Raw genomic sequence first — 21,241 nt, forward strand, 5'->3', positions numbered from 1 at the left:
TGTGAGCATAAATAAATTACACAGACATAGGGGGTGATAAGAATCCCCACATGTGAATGCATGCGAATCGTATCAATTAAGTTACTTGTAGCTCACTGGCATGGTCAGTGCTGAAGGCATATAACAACATAGTGCAGACAACAAAGGTACCAGCCGAAGAAATCAACAAGCCGGCTACACATTATAGGTTAACAAGTTGACAATGCAGCAAAAGACCAGAGGCCAGTATAGAGCTTACCAGGGTAGCAGAAGGAAAAAGCGTGCAGACACACACAGGGAAAGTCCCGACACGTGTTTCGTGTTGCGACTGCTTCAGGGGACTGTGGACAACAGGACAAGGCAAGAGTCTAATATACCTGCCGTACTTATGCTGGATTTGCGACACCTGTCGCAGTTCAATGGGGCGGAGAGGCGCAGCGTCAGTATGGGCGGCTACTCAGGCGTCATCTGGGTGAAGGGAAATCCCTTATTGACGTCACAAACCCAGAGGACGCCGGGAAGAGAGCCGCACCCACCGCGCATGCGCGATCCCGCAACCAGGAAGTGCGATCGCAAAACCCATATTAAGTACTGGCAGCAGTAAGGGCAAAAAAGCGCAGATGCAGCTCCTGAGGAGGAGTGTCACATATACCAATAGCTCAGAGAAGATGACTAAAACATGACACAAAAGGTAAATATAGCTTATGCAAATTTAGTAAAAACGACAGCAGACCAATTATATTTAGGCTGCTTATTATACGCATTATATCAGACCAAGGCATATATAAACATATCATATTGGTTGCAATTTCCATGTGCTGTTTATGTTCTGTTGAGTCTTTTTAACAAAAAAATTTCTTATGTTTTAAATTTTTAAAAAATTCACTTTCTGTGTCTTTTTCCTTCTTCACAGTCCCCTTTCTCGTTTTTCTAATATGCCTGCCGGATGCTTATCACGCCATCTCTTCTGAAGTTACAGTAATCAGAATACTGAACACCTATACGAACTACAGTAAATGGAGTGTTTGATTAAAACCATTCTGGATTATTACTGCAGCAAATGCTTCGCTCCACAAACTAACTAAAGCAGATATTTTTATTTCTGTACCTGGTTGGGATGTTATATATCCAGTATATGTATCTTTCATCCATGATATGTTTATATATGCCTTGGTCTGATATAATGCGTATAATAAGCAGCCTAAATATAATTGGTCTGCTGTCGTTTTTACTAAATTTGCATAAGCTATATTTACCTTTTGTGTCATGTTTTAGTCATCTTCTCTGAGCTATTGGTATATGTGACACTCCTCCTCAGGAGCTGCATCTGCGCTTTTTTGCCCTTACTGCTGCCAGTACTTAATATGGGTTTTGCGATCGCACTTCCTGGTTGCGGGATCGCGCATGCGCGGTGGGTGCGGCTCTCTTCCCGGCGTCCTCTGGGTTTGTGACGTCAATAAGGGATTTCCCTTCACCCAGATGACGCCTGAGTAGCCGCCCATACTGACGCTGCGCCTCTCCGCCCCATTGAACTGCGACAGGTGTCGCAAATCCAGCATAAGTACGGCAGGTATATTAGACTCTTGCCTTGTCCTGTTGTCCACAGTCCCCTGAAGCAGTCGCAACACGAAACACGTGTCGGGACTTTCCCTGTGTGTGTCTGCACGCTTTTTCCTTCTGCTACCCTGGTAAGCTCTATACTGGCCTCTGGTCTTTTGCTGCATTGTCAACTTGTTAACCTATAATGTGTAGCCGGCTTGTTGATTTCTTCGGCTGGTACCTTTGTTGTCTGCACTATGTTGTTATATGCCTTCAGCACTGACCATGCCAGTGAGCTACAAGTAACTTAATTGATACGATTCGCATGCATTCACATGTGGGGATTCTTATCACCCCCTATGTCTGTGTAATTTATTTATGCTCACATCTATGCCTTTATATTGTACTTGTTGTTCATTAAAAGTATTTTTACCTGCACACTTGTGCATTCTGATTACTTTCTGCTTCTAACTTCAAGGCATGTAGGCACCTTGGCAAAATGAATGACTTCTTCCTCCTTTGTATTCATTTATGCTTCCAGAAATCTTTGCCTTTTACCATTGTTAAGATCCAGTTACACTGTTCTATGATTTTCATGTGTAAAGGGTTAGTTTGAAATCCCAAGTAATTTTCCCCATAATTCCTTATCTACTCGAAATCAAAATTCCCTACCCTTCCATACCTACACTAACTGCTTTTCTAATTTTTTTCCATTTCCTTTTGCATGACTCTTCATTTGAGAATTCCCACTGCATGCTAGGATACTCAGAGTCATCAGGGCTCAAAGGCTCCCTGAAACAAAACGTCATCAGTGATGCTTGTTTCTGAGGCTGGGCTCGCCCTTGTGCACTATGCGATGTACACAATGACAGCTCTATTGTTGAATCAGATTAGCAGTAATGAGCCATCAACAGAGTGAGCACTGTCACTGTGTACTACATCGCTCAGGGACAAGCCAAGCTCTTGAAATAAATGTCACTGATGACGCTTTGTTTCAGGGAGGGGGCAGAGGCTGTTGCATCTGTGCCAGTGACAGCAGCCTCTGTGCTCTGATAACTCTTCATTTGAGTATACCAGTGTGCACTTCTCAAAGAGTCATGAGAAATTAAAGGGGACGGAATAGAAAAGCAGTTAGGTGGGAAATTTTTAAGTCAAGTATTTTGTAAAATAGTTTAGATTATGTCACTATACAGATAGGGATTTAGGAGCAAGGTTACTTTTGACTTCAGAGCACCCCTTTAACACTAGAAGTCCCAGGAATTTCGAGCTCCATAGAGTTTCAATGGTAGAAATGTCAAATGACCCCTCTCTGGGACTTCTAGTGTTAAACAGATAAGATATTTTGGGATTACAAAACTGAAACAACTCCAAGAAAAAAACTCACTGTAAAATATCTTGTGTGACAGTAGCTTAAAATAAATAAATAAAAATCTCTTGTAAAACAGCCCTTTGTCCCTGTAACCGGACCCGAGCTTCTGCAAGCCTAACAGCTCTATTGTGAGCAATATCATCTTACCCATATCCTGTCCCAGAATCTCCTGCAAGGGAAAAATCAAAACACCAACTAAGCATTATCATCATGTAAAAGGGGTCATCATCGCCGAGAGCTGGGCTGCAGCTAACTGGGGGATGTCAAACATACAACACCAGTTACATCCATTGCCAACTATATCCCATGAGATGCCATCCTTCTATTACAGATCTCAACTACAGCAAAAGTGGAATCTGAAGAGAGAAAGCAGCCTTTTAACAGCTTGTTATTCTCACCTAGTAAATCATCATGCCGGCCTTGAATAATGCTTGAACAAATCCCGCATGACACACTTATCTACAGATAAGAAACGCACTTCCCAAAGCTGTCACCATGTTCCGAAAAGCCAAAAGATATAATTGGGCTTCACACTCAGCTAGGTCTACAACTAGTGTACTGGTAAACTCAATGTAATAACATCCTACCTAGCACAAGACATACCGGTTATACAATTTCCATACACACGTGCGCCTGAAATTAATTGGATGAGTCAAAAATAACATCAGGACACTAGGACCGTATTCAGCAAGAAGTCAAATATATAGGACGGGTGAACACCATTTGTCACTAAAAATCACTGGACGCCACCAACAGATGCAGCGGAGAGCTGTTTGTTTTTATGTCCGCTACAGGTTTCATCTTAGGCTGATCAAGCCAGTTTCCTACTCCACACTGATGAGGGGCAAATACCCCGAAACAGCTGACTATGGATGAATACCATGTTTTGGTACAGGCGGTTTCCTTGACTGGAGACTGCCCTTCCCGTGGTTGTTCCTTCCCGGTGAAAGTCCTGGCTAGTTTCCTGCCAGCGTTGAGAAACATGTGATGGTGTCTCCGCGGCATTCTTGTTTTGCATATTTTCCCAGGGGGCCTTGTTCTAGTGTCACTGCGTTGAGAAACACGTGATGGTGTCTCCGCGGTGTTGGATGTTGATCTTTCCGAGGTCAACCATCCTTACCTATGTCATTTTAAGCTGAGGCCTCACGGGGATTAGTGAGAGTACTGGCATGACCCTCGGCTCACGCTTGCAGTACAGGGGGAGCCGAGTGTCATGTAACTGTGGCCTGATCCTGCGATCTGATCACAGTTTTGGGGGGAGGACCGCCACTGCGGAGGGGAGGGATTTAATCTCCCTATCTCCTCCATTACCGGTTGATGTGAGAATCATGTGCGAGAGGTTTCTCTTGCCCCCACAGACTTGAATGGGTGCGAGTGAAACAGGATCACATTCCACCCGCAGCATGCTGTAATTGTTTTCTCGGTCCGATTAGGGTTGAGAGAAAAAAGAAAAAAAAAAAGAAGATCGCTCATGTGAGCGACCCCATAGAGTAATATTGGTCCGAGTGGAATGTGATCTTTTATCACATTCCACTTGGTCCGTATTACTAGCCATGTGTGCTTACCCTTACTGCAATTTCCTTCCACATCCCAAAAATATACTGATAAACATTGTCGTACTGAGCTGCTAAGGGCCCACCAGTAACCCTGACTCTGGGGACACACCGGTCAGCGTCGTACTGAGCTGCCAAGGGCCCACCAGTAACCCTGACTCTGGGGACACACCGGTCAGCGTCGTACTGAGCTGCCAAGGGCCCACCAGTAACCCTGACTCTGGGGGCACACCGGTCACCTTTGTACTGAACTCCCAATGGCCCACCAGTAACCCGGAATCTGGAGGCCCACTCGTCCGCATCAGCCTGAGCTGCCAAGGGCCCACCAGGAACCTTGACTCTGGGGGCTCACCGGTCAACTAGCCTTAGTCACACATTTATCTGTACTTCAATGTAAACATTTGCTGGGCAGTTTATTGAGTGAATGATGAGATGTTGCTTTTTTCTGTACATATTGATTAATATAATGGGGCTAAATACTGCTCATATTGGGAGAGGGGGTAAGTAGCTCACTCCAGCACAGGGGCCCACCGGGGAATTCCCCCGTAACCCTGTGGGCCAGTCTAACAATGCTGATAAAATATAATTATTGTATGAATTTGGATTGTTTGAAGACAGAAAATTTGTGTCAATATATATACACACCCATGTGTTCCTAGCATAAAATACATTAATGTTGGGGGTCACACATTAAGGCCAATACAGTTTTATCCATTCTTTTTTGGTCCATGTGTCTGATTTATCTACAGACTGGGCAAATTTGATACTTTACTTGGATAGAGAACGGACACCTCCATTTTTTTTTCTTTTGTGCACACACTGTCTGCAAAATTAAAAGGGCAAACAAGGACGTGAACCACCCCTTTGTCTAAATGCTTTATATTAGAAATCACATATTTTGCTGCTCATATAATGAAAACGCTATGTGTGAACAAGCCCGGGGGTTTTTAGGATGTGTTTTTTTTTTTTTTTTTAAAGGAATGATTCATAAGCAGAAGACACCTGCAAAGAAAAGACGGAGATTTCTAATTTTCTACAATCCACTCTTGGCTTTAAAAACTAAATTTAAAACCCTCAAAACTTGGTGACCAGACTTAGGACTATCTGTGGATAAGAAACGAGCAATTCTCTGCAGAAATGTGTCTTATATCAACAGGACTAATATCCTACAGTGTCACCCTGCAAAAGGTGAGACAAAGAGCTTCTGATCAGAGGAATAACAGCCTGAAGGGACGGGGGAGGGGAGGGTGATGGCTGCCACAATTAAAAGTGGGAATCTAGTAGAAGCTGTCATCATGTGAGGTCATACTCTAAGCAGAAGAGATGAGGTTTACCCTAAACCTAGAACAGAGCGTGGATACAGAACCTCGCACAGACGACCATGTATATATAGGCCGATCTCTGCGGATTATTAATACGAGCTCTCGCATATACATTGTATGATGTCACCTCCCCAGCAACGGCAGCGTGTAATGAACCGCACCATCTGTACGGCTGGGGGCAACAGAGCAGTTACACGCACTGAAATAATTGCCTGTTAATAGGAGCAATTATTTGGCCAGGTGTATACACAGCGTCGTGCGTTAGCACAGGAAGCGCATCTAGTTTGGGTTCAGCGTGCCGTGTACACAGGTGCGGGGACTCACCAAGCCGCCACCAATTATACAGCTAAATGCTGCAGTTCGTTGAAAAGAAGGGTCTGACCACAATAAATCCCCCTCCCCTCAACCAAACTGATAACTACCGTATACTCAGCCTGGATGGTATCATGTCTGCGTATAAACGTCCCCCCATAATCTGCAGTAAGCAGAAACCTGTCCTCCAACACAACATTTACACTTCATTATTCTTCTGATAAAATGGATTTTTAAAAAGGCACAAATTATGTGCTCACCTGTGGTTTTGTTGTTTTTTTCGGGGGTTGGGGGATTTGGTTCCATGTTATTGGCTGATCCAACAAGTTACAATTTGTTTAGTGCAAATATAGTTTATAGTCTCCACCTCTCGCTGATCAAGTACTGTATGTATATGTATATGTACGCACCATGATTCGCTCAGTCGTTCCTTGGTTGGGCTAGACTCACATCTGCATTCGGAATATTTTACGGTTTTGTCACAAAAACTACAGAACATGACAGAATGCACGGACCATCATCGGTTTTGTTGGGTTTTCTCCTGTTATTTTTTGTTTTAAATTACAACTGCCAATGTGCTCCCCTCACAGAACCCCCAATATACCGTATTTTTCGCTTTATAAGACGCACTTTTCCTCCCCAAATTTTGGGAGGAAAATGGGGGGTGCGTCTTATAAAGCGGTAGCGGGGGGGGGGGGTCCTGTCTGAAGCGATCGGGCGGGTGCCTGTGGCTGCATGCAAGCGGCCGGGTACCTGTACTTGCATGCAGCGGCAGCCGGGTACCCGTGGCTGTGTGCGGGCGGCAGCGGGTGCTGTGTGGGGTCGGCAGCCAGGTACCTGTGCTTGCATGCGGTGGCAGACGGGTACCCATGGCTGTGTGCGGGCGGCAGCCGGGTGCTGTGTGCGAGCGGCAGTCGGGTGACCGTGCAGGTACCCGGCTGCCGCCCTCACACAGTCACCCATCTGCCGCCCGCACACAGCCATGGGTACCCGGCTGCCACCGCACGCAAGCACAGGTACCCGGCGGCTTGTACGCAGAGTGGGCGGGCAGCCTGCTGGCTGCCACTCTGTGCATGCGGGGCGGGCGGCTGTGCAGCTTACCAGTTGTCCGCGGTCCCACTTTCAAATGATGGCGCCGGTGGAGCTCTTGGATGAGAGCTCCATCTGCGCACGCGCTGCTCCGGGAGTCAGCGCGTGCGCAGATGGAGCCCTTGGATGAGAGCTCCATCTGCGCATGCGTCGCTCCGGGCGCCATTACTTGAATCGGGACCGCGGACACACTCCACCACTGAGCCGTCGCCGCCGCTCCCACCACTGAGCCGCCGCCGCCGCCGCTGCCACCACTGAACCGGGACCGCGGACACACGCCACCACTGAGCAGTCCCTGCCGCTGCCACCACTGAGCAGTTGCCGCCGCTCCCACCACTGAGCCGCCGCCGCCGCCGCTGCCACCACTGAACCGGGACCGCGGACACACGCCACCACTGAGCAGTCCCTGCCGCTGCCACCACTGAGCAGTTGCCGCCGCTCCCACCACTGAGCCGCCGCCGCCGCTGCCACCACTGAACCGGGACCGCGGACACTCACTGCACCGGCCTGCTGCACGGCTCTCATGCCACGGCTGCTGCCGCCACCACGGACCCCACGGATCCTGCCACCGCGGACACCACCGCGCCTGCAACCACGGACGCCACGGCACCTGCAACCACGGACCCCGCTGCCACTGACCTGCCGCGCCTGCCAGCACAACCTGTGCCTCCTGTGACCCCGCTTCACCACCACTGCTGCCCCCCTCCGGTAAGAGAACATCGGAGTATAAGACGGACCCCATTTTTCTTTTTTTTACCTTTTTTTATGTCTAAGTTTGGGGTGCGTCTTATATTCCGGTGCGTCTTATAAAGCGAAAAATACGGTAGATGTGAGCCCATCTTTACAGAGTAGTAGCCTGTTGTCTACCGGCTGTTGCAAAACATCATCTCCAATCAGTCAAATCATCATCTGTCATCAGACAAATACTCATCATCATCTCTCAACAAACAAATCATCATCTCCCATTCTCCCATCAGACAAATCATCATCATCATCTCTCGTCACACAAATCATCATCATCATCATTATCATCTCCCATCAGACAAATCATCATCATCATCTCTCGTCAGACAAATCATCATCTCCCATTCTCCCATCAGACAAATCATCATCATCATCATCATCTCCCATCAGACAAATCATCATCATCATCATCATCTCCCATCAGACAAATCATCATCTCCCATCAGACAAAATCATCATCTCCCATCAGACAAAATCATCATCTCCCATCAGACAAATCATCATCATCATCATCATCTCCCATCAGACAAATCATCATCATCATCATCATCATTTCCCATCAGACAAATCATCATTATTAATATTATTTATTTTTATAGCGCCATTTATTCCATGGCGCTTTACAGTGAAAGAGGGTATGCGTACAACAATCATTAACAGTACATAACAGACTGGTATAGGAGGAGAGAGGACCCTGCCCGCGAGGGCTCACAGTCTACAGGGAATGGGTGGTGGGATGATGATCATCATTTCCCATCAGACAAATCATCATCATCTCCCATCAGACAAATCATTATCTCCCATCAGACAAATCATCATCATCATCATCATCTCCCATCAGACAAATCATCATCTCCCATCAGACAAAATCATCATCTCCCATCAGACAAAATCATCATCTCCCATCAGACAAAATCATCATCTCCCATCAGACAAAATCATCATCTCCCATCAGACAAAATCATCATCTCCCATCAGACAAATCATCATCTCCCATCAGACAAATCATCATCATCATCATCTCCCATCAGACAAATCATCATCATCATCATCTCCCATCAGACAAATCATCATCATCATCATCATCTCCCATCAGACAAATCATCATCTCCCATCAGACAAAATCATCATCTCCCATCAGACAAAATCATCATCTCCCATCAGACAAAATCATCATCTCCCATCAGACAAAATCATCATCTCCCATCAGACAAATCATCATCTCCCATCAGACAAAATCATCATCTCCCATCAGACAAATCATCATCATCATCATCTCCCATCAGACAAATCATCATCATCATCATCTCCCATCAGACAAATCATCATCATCTCCCATCAGACAAATCATCATCTCCCATCAGGCATACTTGGAGTTGTGTTTTGCTGGATCTACAGACCCACGGGGTTGAGGCCATAACTATGGAGATTTATGGGGCAGCTGGGTGACCACAATATACAAGCAACAACAGGGGGTCTTTAATTTTCCTTAGGTTCTATAGAATAGCGACTGCACATTTCAAAGGACGTAACTAAACCTACGCTGCAGTCATCTCTAACTTAAGATTTTTTAGAAATTGGGGCAAACACCAGAGTTTTGGAGAAAAGCAACAAAACGTGACACTAGTGTGACTGACACATGTGGCATTATTGAATGGAATCTGATGCACACCCTCGGGTTTTTCACCCTTGCATTTATTTTGTTTAATTTGCAGCATGTCAATTTTCAGTTTTTCACAATGGGGGGTGGCAGTGTGAATGCATGCAAACTCACAGCTGCAATGTAGGTGTATATGCGCATTCTTCCTAGAGCAGTATGGCTTACCTCCGCCTGTGAACATACCCATAGGCTATCCTGCTGCACACATTGTGACCTCCAGCAATAGCTGAATTAGTAGTGACAGATAACCCAGACCTGATTGATCTGTCCTTGCAATGTAAATTTACTTAACGCCCTAATCTCCAATTCTGAAACTTGGCCTAACAGTGATTTACCAACAGACTGCAGGGTGCGGAGGTCACATTATACCTCTCATTTACACCTACAGGGGAGTAATAACCCCATCAGAGGATTAACCCAGTAATGGAAATTTCAATGTGTAAACACAGGACACAAAGAATCAGGTGTGAGGACATTACTGCCACCTCACAACCACACACAAGAAAAAAAATGTTCTTTCAACTTTTTTTCCCTCTCCCCAGATAAGAATCTGACAGAGTGGTGGGCATTACACAGGCTGTCCCAAAGAGCTTGCAATCTATACAATTTTCCTATAAAGTTCGGAAAGAATCTACAATGAAATGTGTCTAACAAACTAATACAAAGTAACAAACAAAAAAAAGCAAAAAGTGAGCGGCTCGGAGACATTTGGCCTGCAAAGAAAATATTTTCACATCTGCGCTTCATCTGTGGATACAAGAGACACTGCTATTCCAGGAGGAGGGGGAGTTAACCCTTAGCCCCCCAAATATTCAAAGTGAACCTCTCCACGGGACAAAGGGGATTCATCAAACAAGCTGACAAATCTTCTGAAATGGAAGACCTTCACCTAAAGCTAATGACTCCAGCCCAGGCCCGAGGTGTGCGCCTACTACAAAGCACATCTATCAATTACTGGATCATCTTCAGCGACTTGGCCGTCGGGGTCGCTGCAAATCAGTCCAAGATAAGGACTGGAAAATTTGTATTATATATATATATATATATATATATATATATATATATATATATATATATTATACACACACACACACACACACACACACATACTGATAGGGAACCTAGATTGTGAGCCCCAATGGGGACAGTGTTGTCATTGTATGTAAAGTGCAGTGGAATTAACAGCACTATATAAATGAATAAATAATATATATATGTTCAGTTATATGGCGCTGTTAATTCCGCAGCGCTTTACATACAATGCATACAATAGCAACACTGTCCCCATTGAGGCTCACAATCTAGGTTCCCTATCAGTGTGTGTGTGTATGTTTTATATATATATTATATATACACATACACACACACACACACACACACCCATACATATATATATATATATATATATATATATATATGTATATGTATGGGTGTGTGTATATGTATAATATATATATATATATATATATATATATATATATATATATATATATATATATATATATATATATATACACACACATACACATACACATATACACACACACTGTGTGTGTGTAAAATAATTTATATATATATATATATATATATATATATATCTCACATCAAGTGGCTTTTTAGTAGTTTCCTAGACATATCTCCCTTTTCACATGTAAAGCACCATGGAATAAATGGCGCTATAATAATAGCTAATAATAATAGAATTGATCATATCTGTTCCTGGGATAGTTGGGTGACATTTCCATAAGTCCTGCATTAAACCTTTGCTGTACGGCTAAGTAGATCCACCCATAGACACAGACTTAAGGGTTACCCCGATTTATCACCCAGCTTTCTCAAAGTCAGATAAGCCCGACACTATAAAACGTATCCAAGAATGATAAAACGCACTTTGTGCTATACAATAATACTAAACTGTGGCCATTCATGTCTAGTCACTTCATTATTAAACTTAATTGCCGGCTATAAATGAACAATTATTTTATTTCTCATACCAATAAAAAGTGTCTAAACGAGAAAAGAAACTTCTCTTAAAGGGCCAGAAGACAACTAAAATAAAAGAATAGAGCGGTTATTGGAGACGTAACTAGAAACACTCGCACCTCCTGGGTGCAGGGAGGATACAATATACACAGATACGTCTAAATAATATAATTAGTGAACAGTACGACATCTCCAGGTGAATAAAAGCCTTAACTCTGCAGAAACTTGAGCCTTCGCAAGGAACAAATCCCCCAGTGTGGAGTCTGCCCTCCTCCCCCCAACAAAAACAAGGTTGGCAGGAATTTGCAGGCAAGGATCAAGCCAGGAAAACACTAGGATTCATTGGAAACAGATGCCTACCCCGGGACTCCTTCTATAGGTCCTGCGGCCCTACCTCGAAAAGCAATAAACAGGGAGACACCACAAATAAGCTGAGCATTTCCCTGATCCCAGCAGCGATCGGACCGGGGAAGAGGAGGGCCAGCAACTGGGATCGAAAGGAAATGAAGGTCCAATAATCAGTGGTGATATAAATCATATAAATAAAGCTATTACTATACTGATACATATTTACCACTTACTGGATACATAATAAATACATGATAAACTCCTAATAATGTGTTTATTGCAACTTTGTCTAATACAAATTCATATTAAAAACTTTGCAAATGAATAATAGGAGGCACAATGCTGGCACATGTGGATCCCATCCAGGGGCCCCTCTCGGGGAGAGGACATCCTTCCAATAGACTTTTCAGAAATAAGACAGCCAGGGATTTCCTTACCTGTGTGGAATGTGCACATGAAGACGGTGAGGATTTTGAAGAGTCCCAGGGCTGTGGGTCCTGCCCCTCTCCCCATACCCATCCATCCAGCTCGGGCTTTAACCACCACCCTCGCCCTGCACGAACAGTCAAAAAAGAAGAGAGAGAATATATCACACTCCAGCAGACACCAACTTGTGTAAAGAGCTCGAGCCAGCAGCCCTGCAATGAAGGATTACACATTCCCTCCTCCCTTCCACTACAGCACAGCCATCAATCACAGCTCTTACCTTCCAATGGCTGCACAGTTCTTCTCTTCCCTCCCAAATGCGAGCCACCCCCTGCTCTTCTCCAGTTACACAGGCCTAGCAAGGAGGAGTCCCCAGCAGAGATTCCTCCTCACACATCCAGCCACTGAGAGAAGCCCTGAAGGGAAAATAAACAGGCGCAGCACCTATGGACGCCCCCTCTCACCACATGTCACACTTGTGTGCCAAACTGATGGGACAATTAGCACTAAATTGGTTTGCTGAATTTGGCCCACATTCCTGCTGTGGCCTGTATGGCGCACACTGACCCATGTATTCAGTAACACACGGACAATATTTATCTTGGTCCGAGACAAAAATCGCAGCATGCACCTTCATCCGAGCTCAGAGGAGACCCATACATTAAAGTCTATGGGAAAATCCGGATCCCGCACAACCATCCAAGGGATAGATTATAAACCAGGAAGCGGTGTGTGATCAAGGGCATGTTTTAATGTAGATATGTAAAAACAGATCACACGTGGATGTCACACGGACACAGAGATCACACATGGATGTCACACGGACACAGAGATCACACATGGATGTCACACGGACACAGAGATTATACAAGGATGTCACACGGACACAGAGATTATACAAGGATGTCACACGGATGTCACACGGACACAGAGATTATACATGGATGTCACACGGATACAGATCACACGTGGATGTCACACGGACACATAGATTATACATGGATGTCACACGGACACATAGATTATACATGGATGTCACACGGACACATAGATTATACATGGATGTCACACGGACACAGATTATACATGGATGTCACACGGATACAGAGATTATACATGGATGTCACACGGACACAGAGATTATACATGGATGTCACACGGATACAGATCACACGTGGATGTCACACGGACACATAGATTATACATGGATGTCACACAGACACAGAGATCACACATGGATGTCACACGGACACATAGATTATACATGGATGTCACACGGACACAGATTATACATGGATGTCACACGGACACATAGATTATACATGGATGTCACACGGACACAGAGATTATACATGGATGTCACACGGATACAGAGATTATACATGGATGTCACACGGATACAGAGATTATACATGGATGTCACACGGATACAGAGATTATACATGGATGTCACACGGACCCAAAAAAACAGACATGGATGGCATATGGATGAAAAGCTGATAAAAATTACAAAAAAAAAAAAAATCATCCGAGTTTTCTGGATGAAACTTGGGTGATTTTTCATTTGCTCGTCTGCAGACACCCTTAGGGGTACTTTGTACACTGTGACATCGCAGGTGCGATGTCGGTGGGGTCAACTCGAAAGTGACGCACATCTGGCGTTGCTGTCGACATCGCAAAATGTGAATCCTTTTACATACGATTAACGAGCGCAAAAGCGTTGTTATCGTATGATCGTGTAGGGTCCGACATTTCCATAATTTCGGAAGGACCGATGTTACGATGTTGTTCCTCGTTCCAGCAGGCAGCACACATCGCTGTGTATGAAGCCGCAGGAGCGAGGAACATCAGCTTACCTGCGTCCCGGCTGCAATGCGGAAGGAAGAAGGTTGTCGGGATGTTTATGTCCCGTTCATCTTTGCCCCTATTGGCCGCCTGCCGTATGATGTCGCTATGACGCAAAACAACCCGCCCCCTTAGGAAGGAGGCGGGTCGCCGGCCAGAGCGACGTCGCACGGCAGGTAAGTGCATGTGAAGCTGCTGTAGCGATAATGTTCGCTACGGCAGCAATCACAAGATATCGCTGCTGTGACGGGGGCGGGGACTATCGCGCTCGGCATCGCAGCATCGGCTTGCGATGTCATAGTGTGCAAAGTACCCATTAGGCTATGTGCCCATGGGAGAAACTGCGGATATTGCTGCGGAAAACCCACGGATTTTCTAGATTTTCCAGATAAATCCGCGGGTTTATGCAAGTACAGACACTCCCCATGTTATCCTAATGCTGCGGTAGTGCGGTTGCGGAAAATGCTGTGGATTTCCCGCAACCGCACGTAACTGCATGTCAATTATTCATGTGGAAATATCTGCGGAATTCCTGCACGAAGTCCGCACTGTTTACGCAGGTTTACCACAACAATTCCGCAAATATACCACAGCAATGGATAGCTGCGTGAACCTGCGGAAATACCTGCAGAAAAGTCCGCAGGTACGATCTCCCGTGGGCACAGGGCCTTACAGCACACCACAAGGCTGGGTCCATACATTGGATAATTTGGATTTTTCAAGCAGATTTCTAGACTGAAATCTGTGTTTCTACATCTTAAATCTGTGCATATTTTACACGCTTATTAATGTTTTTTATATACATTTGTTATTACAGAAACACCAAAAACACAACAGAACATTGTCTGACCAGCGGTTCAACCTGTAGATTGAAATCAATGGTTAAAAAAAAAAAAAAAAAAAAAAATCACACAAAAAAATGGTGTTTCCACAACAGAAAGAAACATGTTGTGGATTTAAAAATACAAGAAAAAACAATTTCTGCGCAGATTCCAAAAGCGTAAAAAAAATCTCCATGTGATGAGATTACATTAAAACTCACTTTATTTTGCTGGTACTGTAAAATGCTGTATAAATCAGCACCAAACACATAATGTGTGAACATAGCCTTAGGGAGAATTCCCATACTGCGGATTTTGTAAAACATTCTGTGCAAAACATATGGAGACACGTGTTTATCTGGAAGCACAGATGAGAGGGGTTTGTGGAATCACGTTCTGCACATGGACGGTATCTGTGCTCCGTATGTGTAACATGTATAGGAGAAACAGTGAAGACACTAAGGAAAAAAAATGGACACACGGATGACACTGGTACCATTTCTTAACGTACACATTTAAATACAGACGTGTGCCTGATATCCGCTGCATATCATGTAATGGAGGTGCGAGTCTGGCCCTTTGCTTTGCAATTGTAGAAATATGCAGCTTTCCGGAACCTTTTATGCTGCGGGTATCACACATGGGCCTTTGCTGCAGGAGGAGGTCCGCCACAAATACGCACCCCCCTTAATAAATTACCACAGCTTGGGCAGACAAGGCTAGATATGAGCTGGCGACATTTCTGATTATAATTCCTTGAAGGCTTTGGGGTAAATTATAGTAAACTCACTTCCTTATAATTCCATTTTTTTCCTCTAAAACCACCTACTTTTTTAGAAAAAGTGCTAAGAAAAAAAAGTTGGTAAAGAGGACAAAAGTTGACATTTTATGCCCCAGGTTTGAAAAGCCACAGCGATGGTGCAGGGCTCTTCATAGCCGCCCCAGTATGTCCGCTGTCTCAGAGATATTGACTATTCTGGGGGGACTCAGCATTTTACTGAAGTGCGCAGTACACTACTTTTAATGACAATTTCAGCTCTGAATTTCTCAATTAAGGCCACATTTCCTCCTTGATGTGTTTGTTTTACCTCACATTGTTTTATGAGATAACCGTCCCCTTTTTTCCATTTGCAACGTGTTATTGCTGCCAAGTGATGTCATATGTCTGCTTTCTCCATTAATATCCTGGAGACCTCACACTCCGGGCCGAGGGAGAAGAGAGCACTGAACTGCAGAAATGCAATAAAGATACGACCATGGAGGGGATTCAGGACGATAACTGCGATACAGAATTGTTCCTCCTGACAGTACGGTATGTGTTTGGGATTGCAGTGATGCTTCATTAATGTATCACTTGTATGATGTATCTGTGCACACACGGCCCATGTAAGCAAAAAGCTGTAGATAAAAGGTACCATAAATCTGCTATCAGGGCCTAGTTATAGCATAGCATATTACACACCTAGTGTCTATACATCCTTTACACAACACCTCTGATCACATCTGCCTCACAGACCTCCCTTCGAGCTGAGCGCACGCAACAATAATGTAAAACGGATCTTTAGAGTGAAAAATAGGAAGGCTTATGAAATTCCGTGTGATTTTTCACATCTGACTAAAATGTTGCAGCACTATATACCGTATCAATGAGTATTTGTTCTGATCATATGTACAATATACCCCTCAATTTACTTTACAATCATTAACGCTATCATTTGTTGGTGGCCAAAATCGGTAACCCACTTGGTCAGAATAATATAGCATCAATGGTGATAGATACATTATAGGTCCAAGAGCTGAAGCTGAAACACTTTGGCCCAGATTTATCTAAAGCCAGCTTTACACAGTACAATTACGCATACATTATCGTATGCGATCGTACCCGCCCCCATCGTATGTGCAGCACGTTAAATTTGTTGACCATGTCGCACAAACGATTAAATCCCGTCACACGTACTTACCCGTCCATATGACCTCGATGTGGGCGGCGAACGTCCACTTCCTGGAGTGGAAGGGATGTTCGGCGTCACAGCGACGTCAGGCGGCAGCCGGCCAACAGAAGCGGAGGGGCGGAGATGAGCGGGACGTAAACATCCCACCCATCTCCTTCCTTCCGCATTGCTGGCGGGAGCCGCGGGACGCAGGTAAGATCTGTTCATCGTTCCCGGGGTGTCACACACTGCGATGTGTGCTACCTCGAGAACATTGAACAACCTCACGTTCAATTTTTAGTAATTGAACGACGTGTGTGCAATCAACGTTTTAACGTTCAATCGCATTCGCACGTAGCTGTCACACGTTACAATATAACTTACGATGCCGGATGTGCGTCACATACGACATGACCCCGTCGACATATCTTTAAGATATATTGTAGCGTGTAAAGCCCGCTTTAGTCATCACTAGCTGGAGAATTCCCTAAGACAGAAATTTTACTCCAGTCAGGGACTAGAGTAGGAATCCTGCTGCGGTGCACAAAGGCACCAGTCACTGGTTAGATGTTCTTGATTCATTAAGTGGAGAGCGCTACTTAAGGAGCATCTAACTTAATCAAGACTATAGAGAAAATCGCCGGTCTTAATGAATCAATCAGGGCCATAGAGTATGTATATACAATGTCTTTTTTGCAGGTGGATCCGCTCCGAAACTCAAATGAAAAAAGCACTCCGAAAATGCTCAAAAAGAACGGACATATGCATTTCTTGTAAAAACAACTTGCTGTACATATATTTAGTCTCTGGTGTGTCATTTAGCCGCTTGACATTTCCAAAGACGTTAAAAGGTTAAAAAGTTAGCTGACCATTCATAAGGCGTTTTCTACTTTGAAGACTATCTATACTTATCAGAATTTACACCACAAAAGAATTGTACCTCAGGGCCAGTGTATTTCCAAATACATGTGTATGGCCACATTCAACAATCATTATATAAAAAAGTTAAAAGGCAGATTCTGATGTATTTGGGGATTTGGAGCCACTTAGAGAGATCATGTTTTACAAATGGAAGAAGTGGTATGGTTGTATAGGGAATTGTCCCACACTAGAAGTGATACTTTTGTTTGGTAAAGATCTGATGTGCCAGTGGTGAGAATTCTAGGGTAGAATCCATATGGAAATCAGGCTGGAAGTGCACTGGGGGGGTGTCTGTGCACCGGGGGGCAGGGTGTCCGTGCACCGGGGGGGCAGGGTGTCCGTGCACCGGGGGGGGCAGGGTGGCCTTGCACCGGGGGGGGCAGGGTGTCCGTGCACCGGGGGGGGGAGGGTGTCCGTGCACCGGGGGGGGCAGGGTGGCCGTGCACTGCGGGGGTGGTGACCGTGCACTGCAGGGGAAGGGGGTCCGTGCACTGCGGCGGGGGGGGTGTCCGTGCACTGTGGGTGGGGGGGGGGGGGCGTGCACTGCGGGGGGGGGGCACTGAGGGAGGGATGTCCGTGCACTGCGCGGGGGGGGGGGAATCCCGTGCACTGCCTGTCTGTGCAGTTAGTCTGCTTCTTCCAAGTGCACTGACAGGCCCACAATGCACTCCCAATCCGATTTGTATATGGCTTGGTCATTAGATATCTCATAAGTGGAAAATCCGATCTCTACAAAATAAAAACCCCACCTACACAGCCATACCACTATTTCTACAAGTGGAAACATGTGGGCAGGTTCCCTTGTAATCTCTCACTAGTGATGTCTCAGGCTTTGGACCTCAAGTGATCATGTCAAAGTATACAATTATTGAAGAAGGATATAAAAATGTCACTTCTGGTAGGTTTTACATTATTTCTGATATTAGCCATACTTATGAACAGTAAAGCACGTTATGGACAAGGTGCTACTGAGGCTGACAATGTCCACTTCTGAATAATGTAATGATGGGCTCACATTATTTCTCTACCAATACCCTAATGATATAACGTATAATGTAAAGTTAACCCTTCCTCATAACGTCATATCCTGCACATACACAACAACGATATATTTGCCTTTTAGAATCTGTCAAATATAAAGAACACGCTGTGCAAGTTTTAGTAATGAGACGTTTCAGCTTGTGGTCTGGACAGACAAATGACTTCAAGTTCTAGATTTCCTATTAACTGTTTGCATACCAGAGCTGCACAGAAAAAGGAATATGCCAGAGCAGTTTCAGGAGTGGCCAATATCTGCTTGGCATATGACTTAGCAATAAATTCTCATATTAATAGTGTTCAATAGAGTTGAGCGGATGTCTCTGCACATGGGCGCTGTAAAGTCGCGGTGACGTCGCAACATCATGATGTGCTCCACAACCTTACAACGTGCACTCTAGGCCTAGGACATCCTGTTAAAGGGCTGGCAAATGGTTAAAAAAGACCAAAAAGACTAATGCTCATCACTCTCCAACCACTTCACCTGCATGTCCTTCAGGGCATCTTCTTATCACAGCCGTGCACTGAAATCTCAGTCATCTTTACGCTAGGCCGAAACTTCGAGACTTCCAGCTGCAACTAGGCCCAGGACGAGGACGTGCAGGGGCGTTCCAGGCTTAGTTTTGGACAGAAGTCATCTCGGCCTAGTGTGAAGATGCCGTACCTTTAGCACGTGGCAGCTGTAAGAACAGGCAGCAAGAACTGAACGGAGGAGGGCGAGCAGTGGAGATGCCCGTAGAGGGAAAAGCTGAGAGGAGTATAAGTTTTTGTTTTCGTTAACCTTTTGCCAGCCCTCTATGGCCCCGAGTGCCATACCGAGAACAATGAAATGAGTATTAGTTGTTTTTTTTCTACATCTTACTGATATTATGCCCTGGATAAAATAATAAAGGACATTCCATTTACAGATAATACACTGAGAATTTAATTTCCCAGTAAAATCTGCACTATTTGGCGAATTTGAATGTGGTCAGATGGGCTCATCACAACTGCTTAGTAATAAATGTATTTACTGGACTGTATTGTCCTTTTTATAGTCTTCTATAGAGATGAGCAAACATGAGGTTCAGTTTTCAAACCGAACACCAATATTAAAAATCAAGAATCGGGGTTCGGATACTTTACGTGCGAACTTCACTCACGCAAGAAACAATGTGCTCAGGTACGCTTGGTGCTCAGCCCAGTGCGAGCTGGGTGCAGTGTTTGAAAGGCGCTCACTGGGGGTAACATCAGCATGATTATATGTAGTGTGCAACCCAAAAAATTGTTTGGAAAAGCCTGCCCACCCTCCCCGGAAGTGATCTGCTTATGGCTAGCTGTATGTGGGCAGAGACTCAAACGGCTAATCAGTTACTTGCTCCGTTGTTCGGGTCAAGCTGGAGCCAGTGGAGGCTCGGCTCGTTTGCTGCCGGTGAACCGAACCTCCACGGAACCGCTCATCTCTAGTCTTCTATGCTTTCCTATAATGGTAAAATATAGGTTATGCTGAGGTATATCGGCCACACGGGCAAAAAGAACACAACTTGGGCCTGTGTTTTGGTAGGTCTACCAGCATATTTTGTGCCTGTGCAAGATTTTAAGCAGTCCTGCCAAGATGGGGATGGATGTGAATAACATCCAGAGTGGCATGTTTAGTGGCAGGGCTAGCAGGGGGTTAATAACGCCGCGCCAGATTAGCCCTTCCTTATTACTGTATGCTGTGCAGCACATTAAATAGCAATGGTCTTGGACAGCTAGAGGGCCTGACACGTTCTTGTTAATGCTCAGAAAGGGAGTCTTAAGCAGGGGACCACCCTCTGTGATATCCATTTGCCCTAATCACATATATGGAAAGGGATTTTCTGCATAACACTGTTCCTTCCCCAAAGACGTCCCACTGAGAAATTGTGTGGTGACATACATCTACATGAAATAAATTACATGACAAGCTAAGAATATACATAAAGGTTTATATGAGGTTTAAAAAAAGTGATTTTATATTTAGAGATCTGTGCAGGTGCTGAAATTTATATCTATAGCTTTTGTCAGGTCATGGTCCGGTTCACTTTCACATATGGCAAAGCTCAAAACTGTTACTAAAGGGACATTCATATAAACAACATTCATCATCTATCCACAGGAGGATGGATGCTAAAGGTATTATCACTAGAATCCTACTGTGAGATCACAACCGAGAGCGAGGATAAGGGGCACAAAGTCCCTTGTATGAATGGAGTTGTAGTAATTAGAGATGAGCGGATCTGTTGAAATTCGGTTAAGCGGGTTCAACTGGAATTTTGATAAGATTCAGTTCTATACCAGGACAACCCGACCAAAACCCCAATGGAAGTCACTGACTGGGCAGTTTGGGTCTCTCTCCAC

The 21,241-nt window shown here is 44.8% G+C and overlaps 1 protein-coding gene across 1 annotated transcript in view; it reads right to left on the bottom strand.

The window, feature by feature from the left end:
- The window catches only part of RGMA (repulsive guidance molecule BMP co-receptor a), a 75,077-nt gene that overhangs the window by 22,922 nt on the left and 30,914 nt on the right, over nucleotides 1–21,241 (bottom strand). The window contains exon 2 of the mRNA XM_075345976.1: nucleotides 12,336–12,451. Within this exon, the coding sequence (XP_075202091.1) occupies nucleotides 12,336–12,451 (116 nt within the window). The remainder of the gene's footprint in view (nucleotides 1–12,335; nucleotides 12,452–21,241) is intronic.

The sequence above is a fragment of the Anomaloglossus baeobatrachus genome, chromosome 4 (genome assembly GCF_048569485.1).
Source record: "Anomaloglossus baeobatrachus isolate aAnoBae1 chromosome 4, aAnoBae1.hap1, whole genome shotgun sequence".
Taxonomy (NCBI): domain Eukaryota; kingdom Metazoa; phylum Chordata; class Amphibia; order Anura; family Aromobatidae; genus Anomaloglossus; species Anomaloglossus baeobatrachus.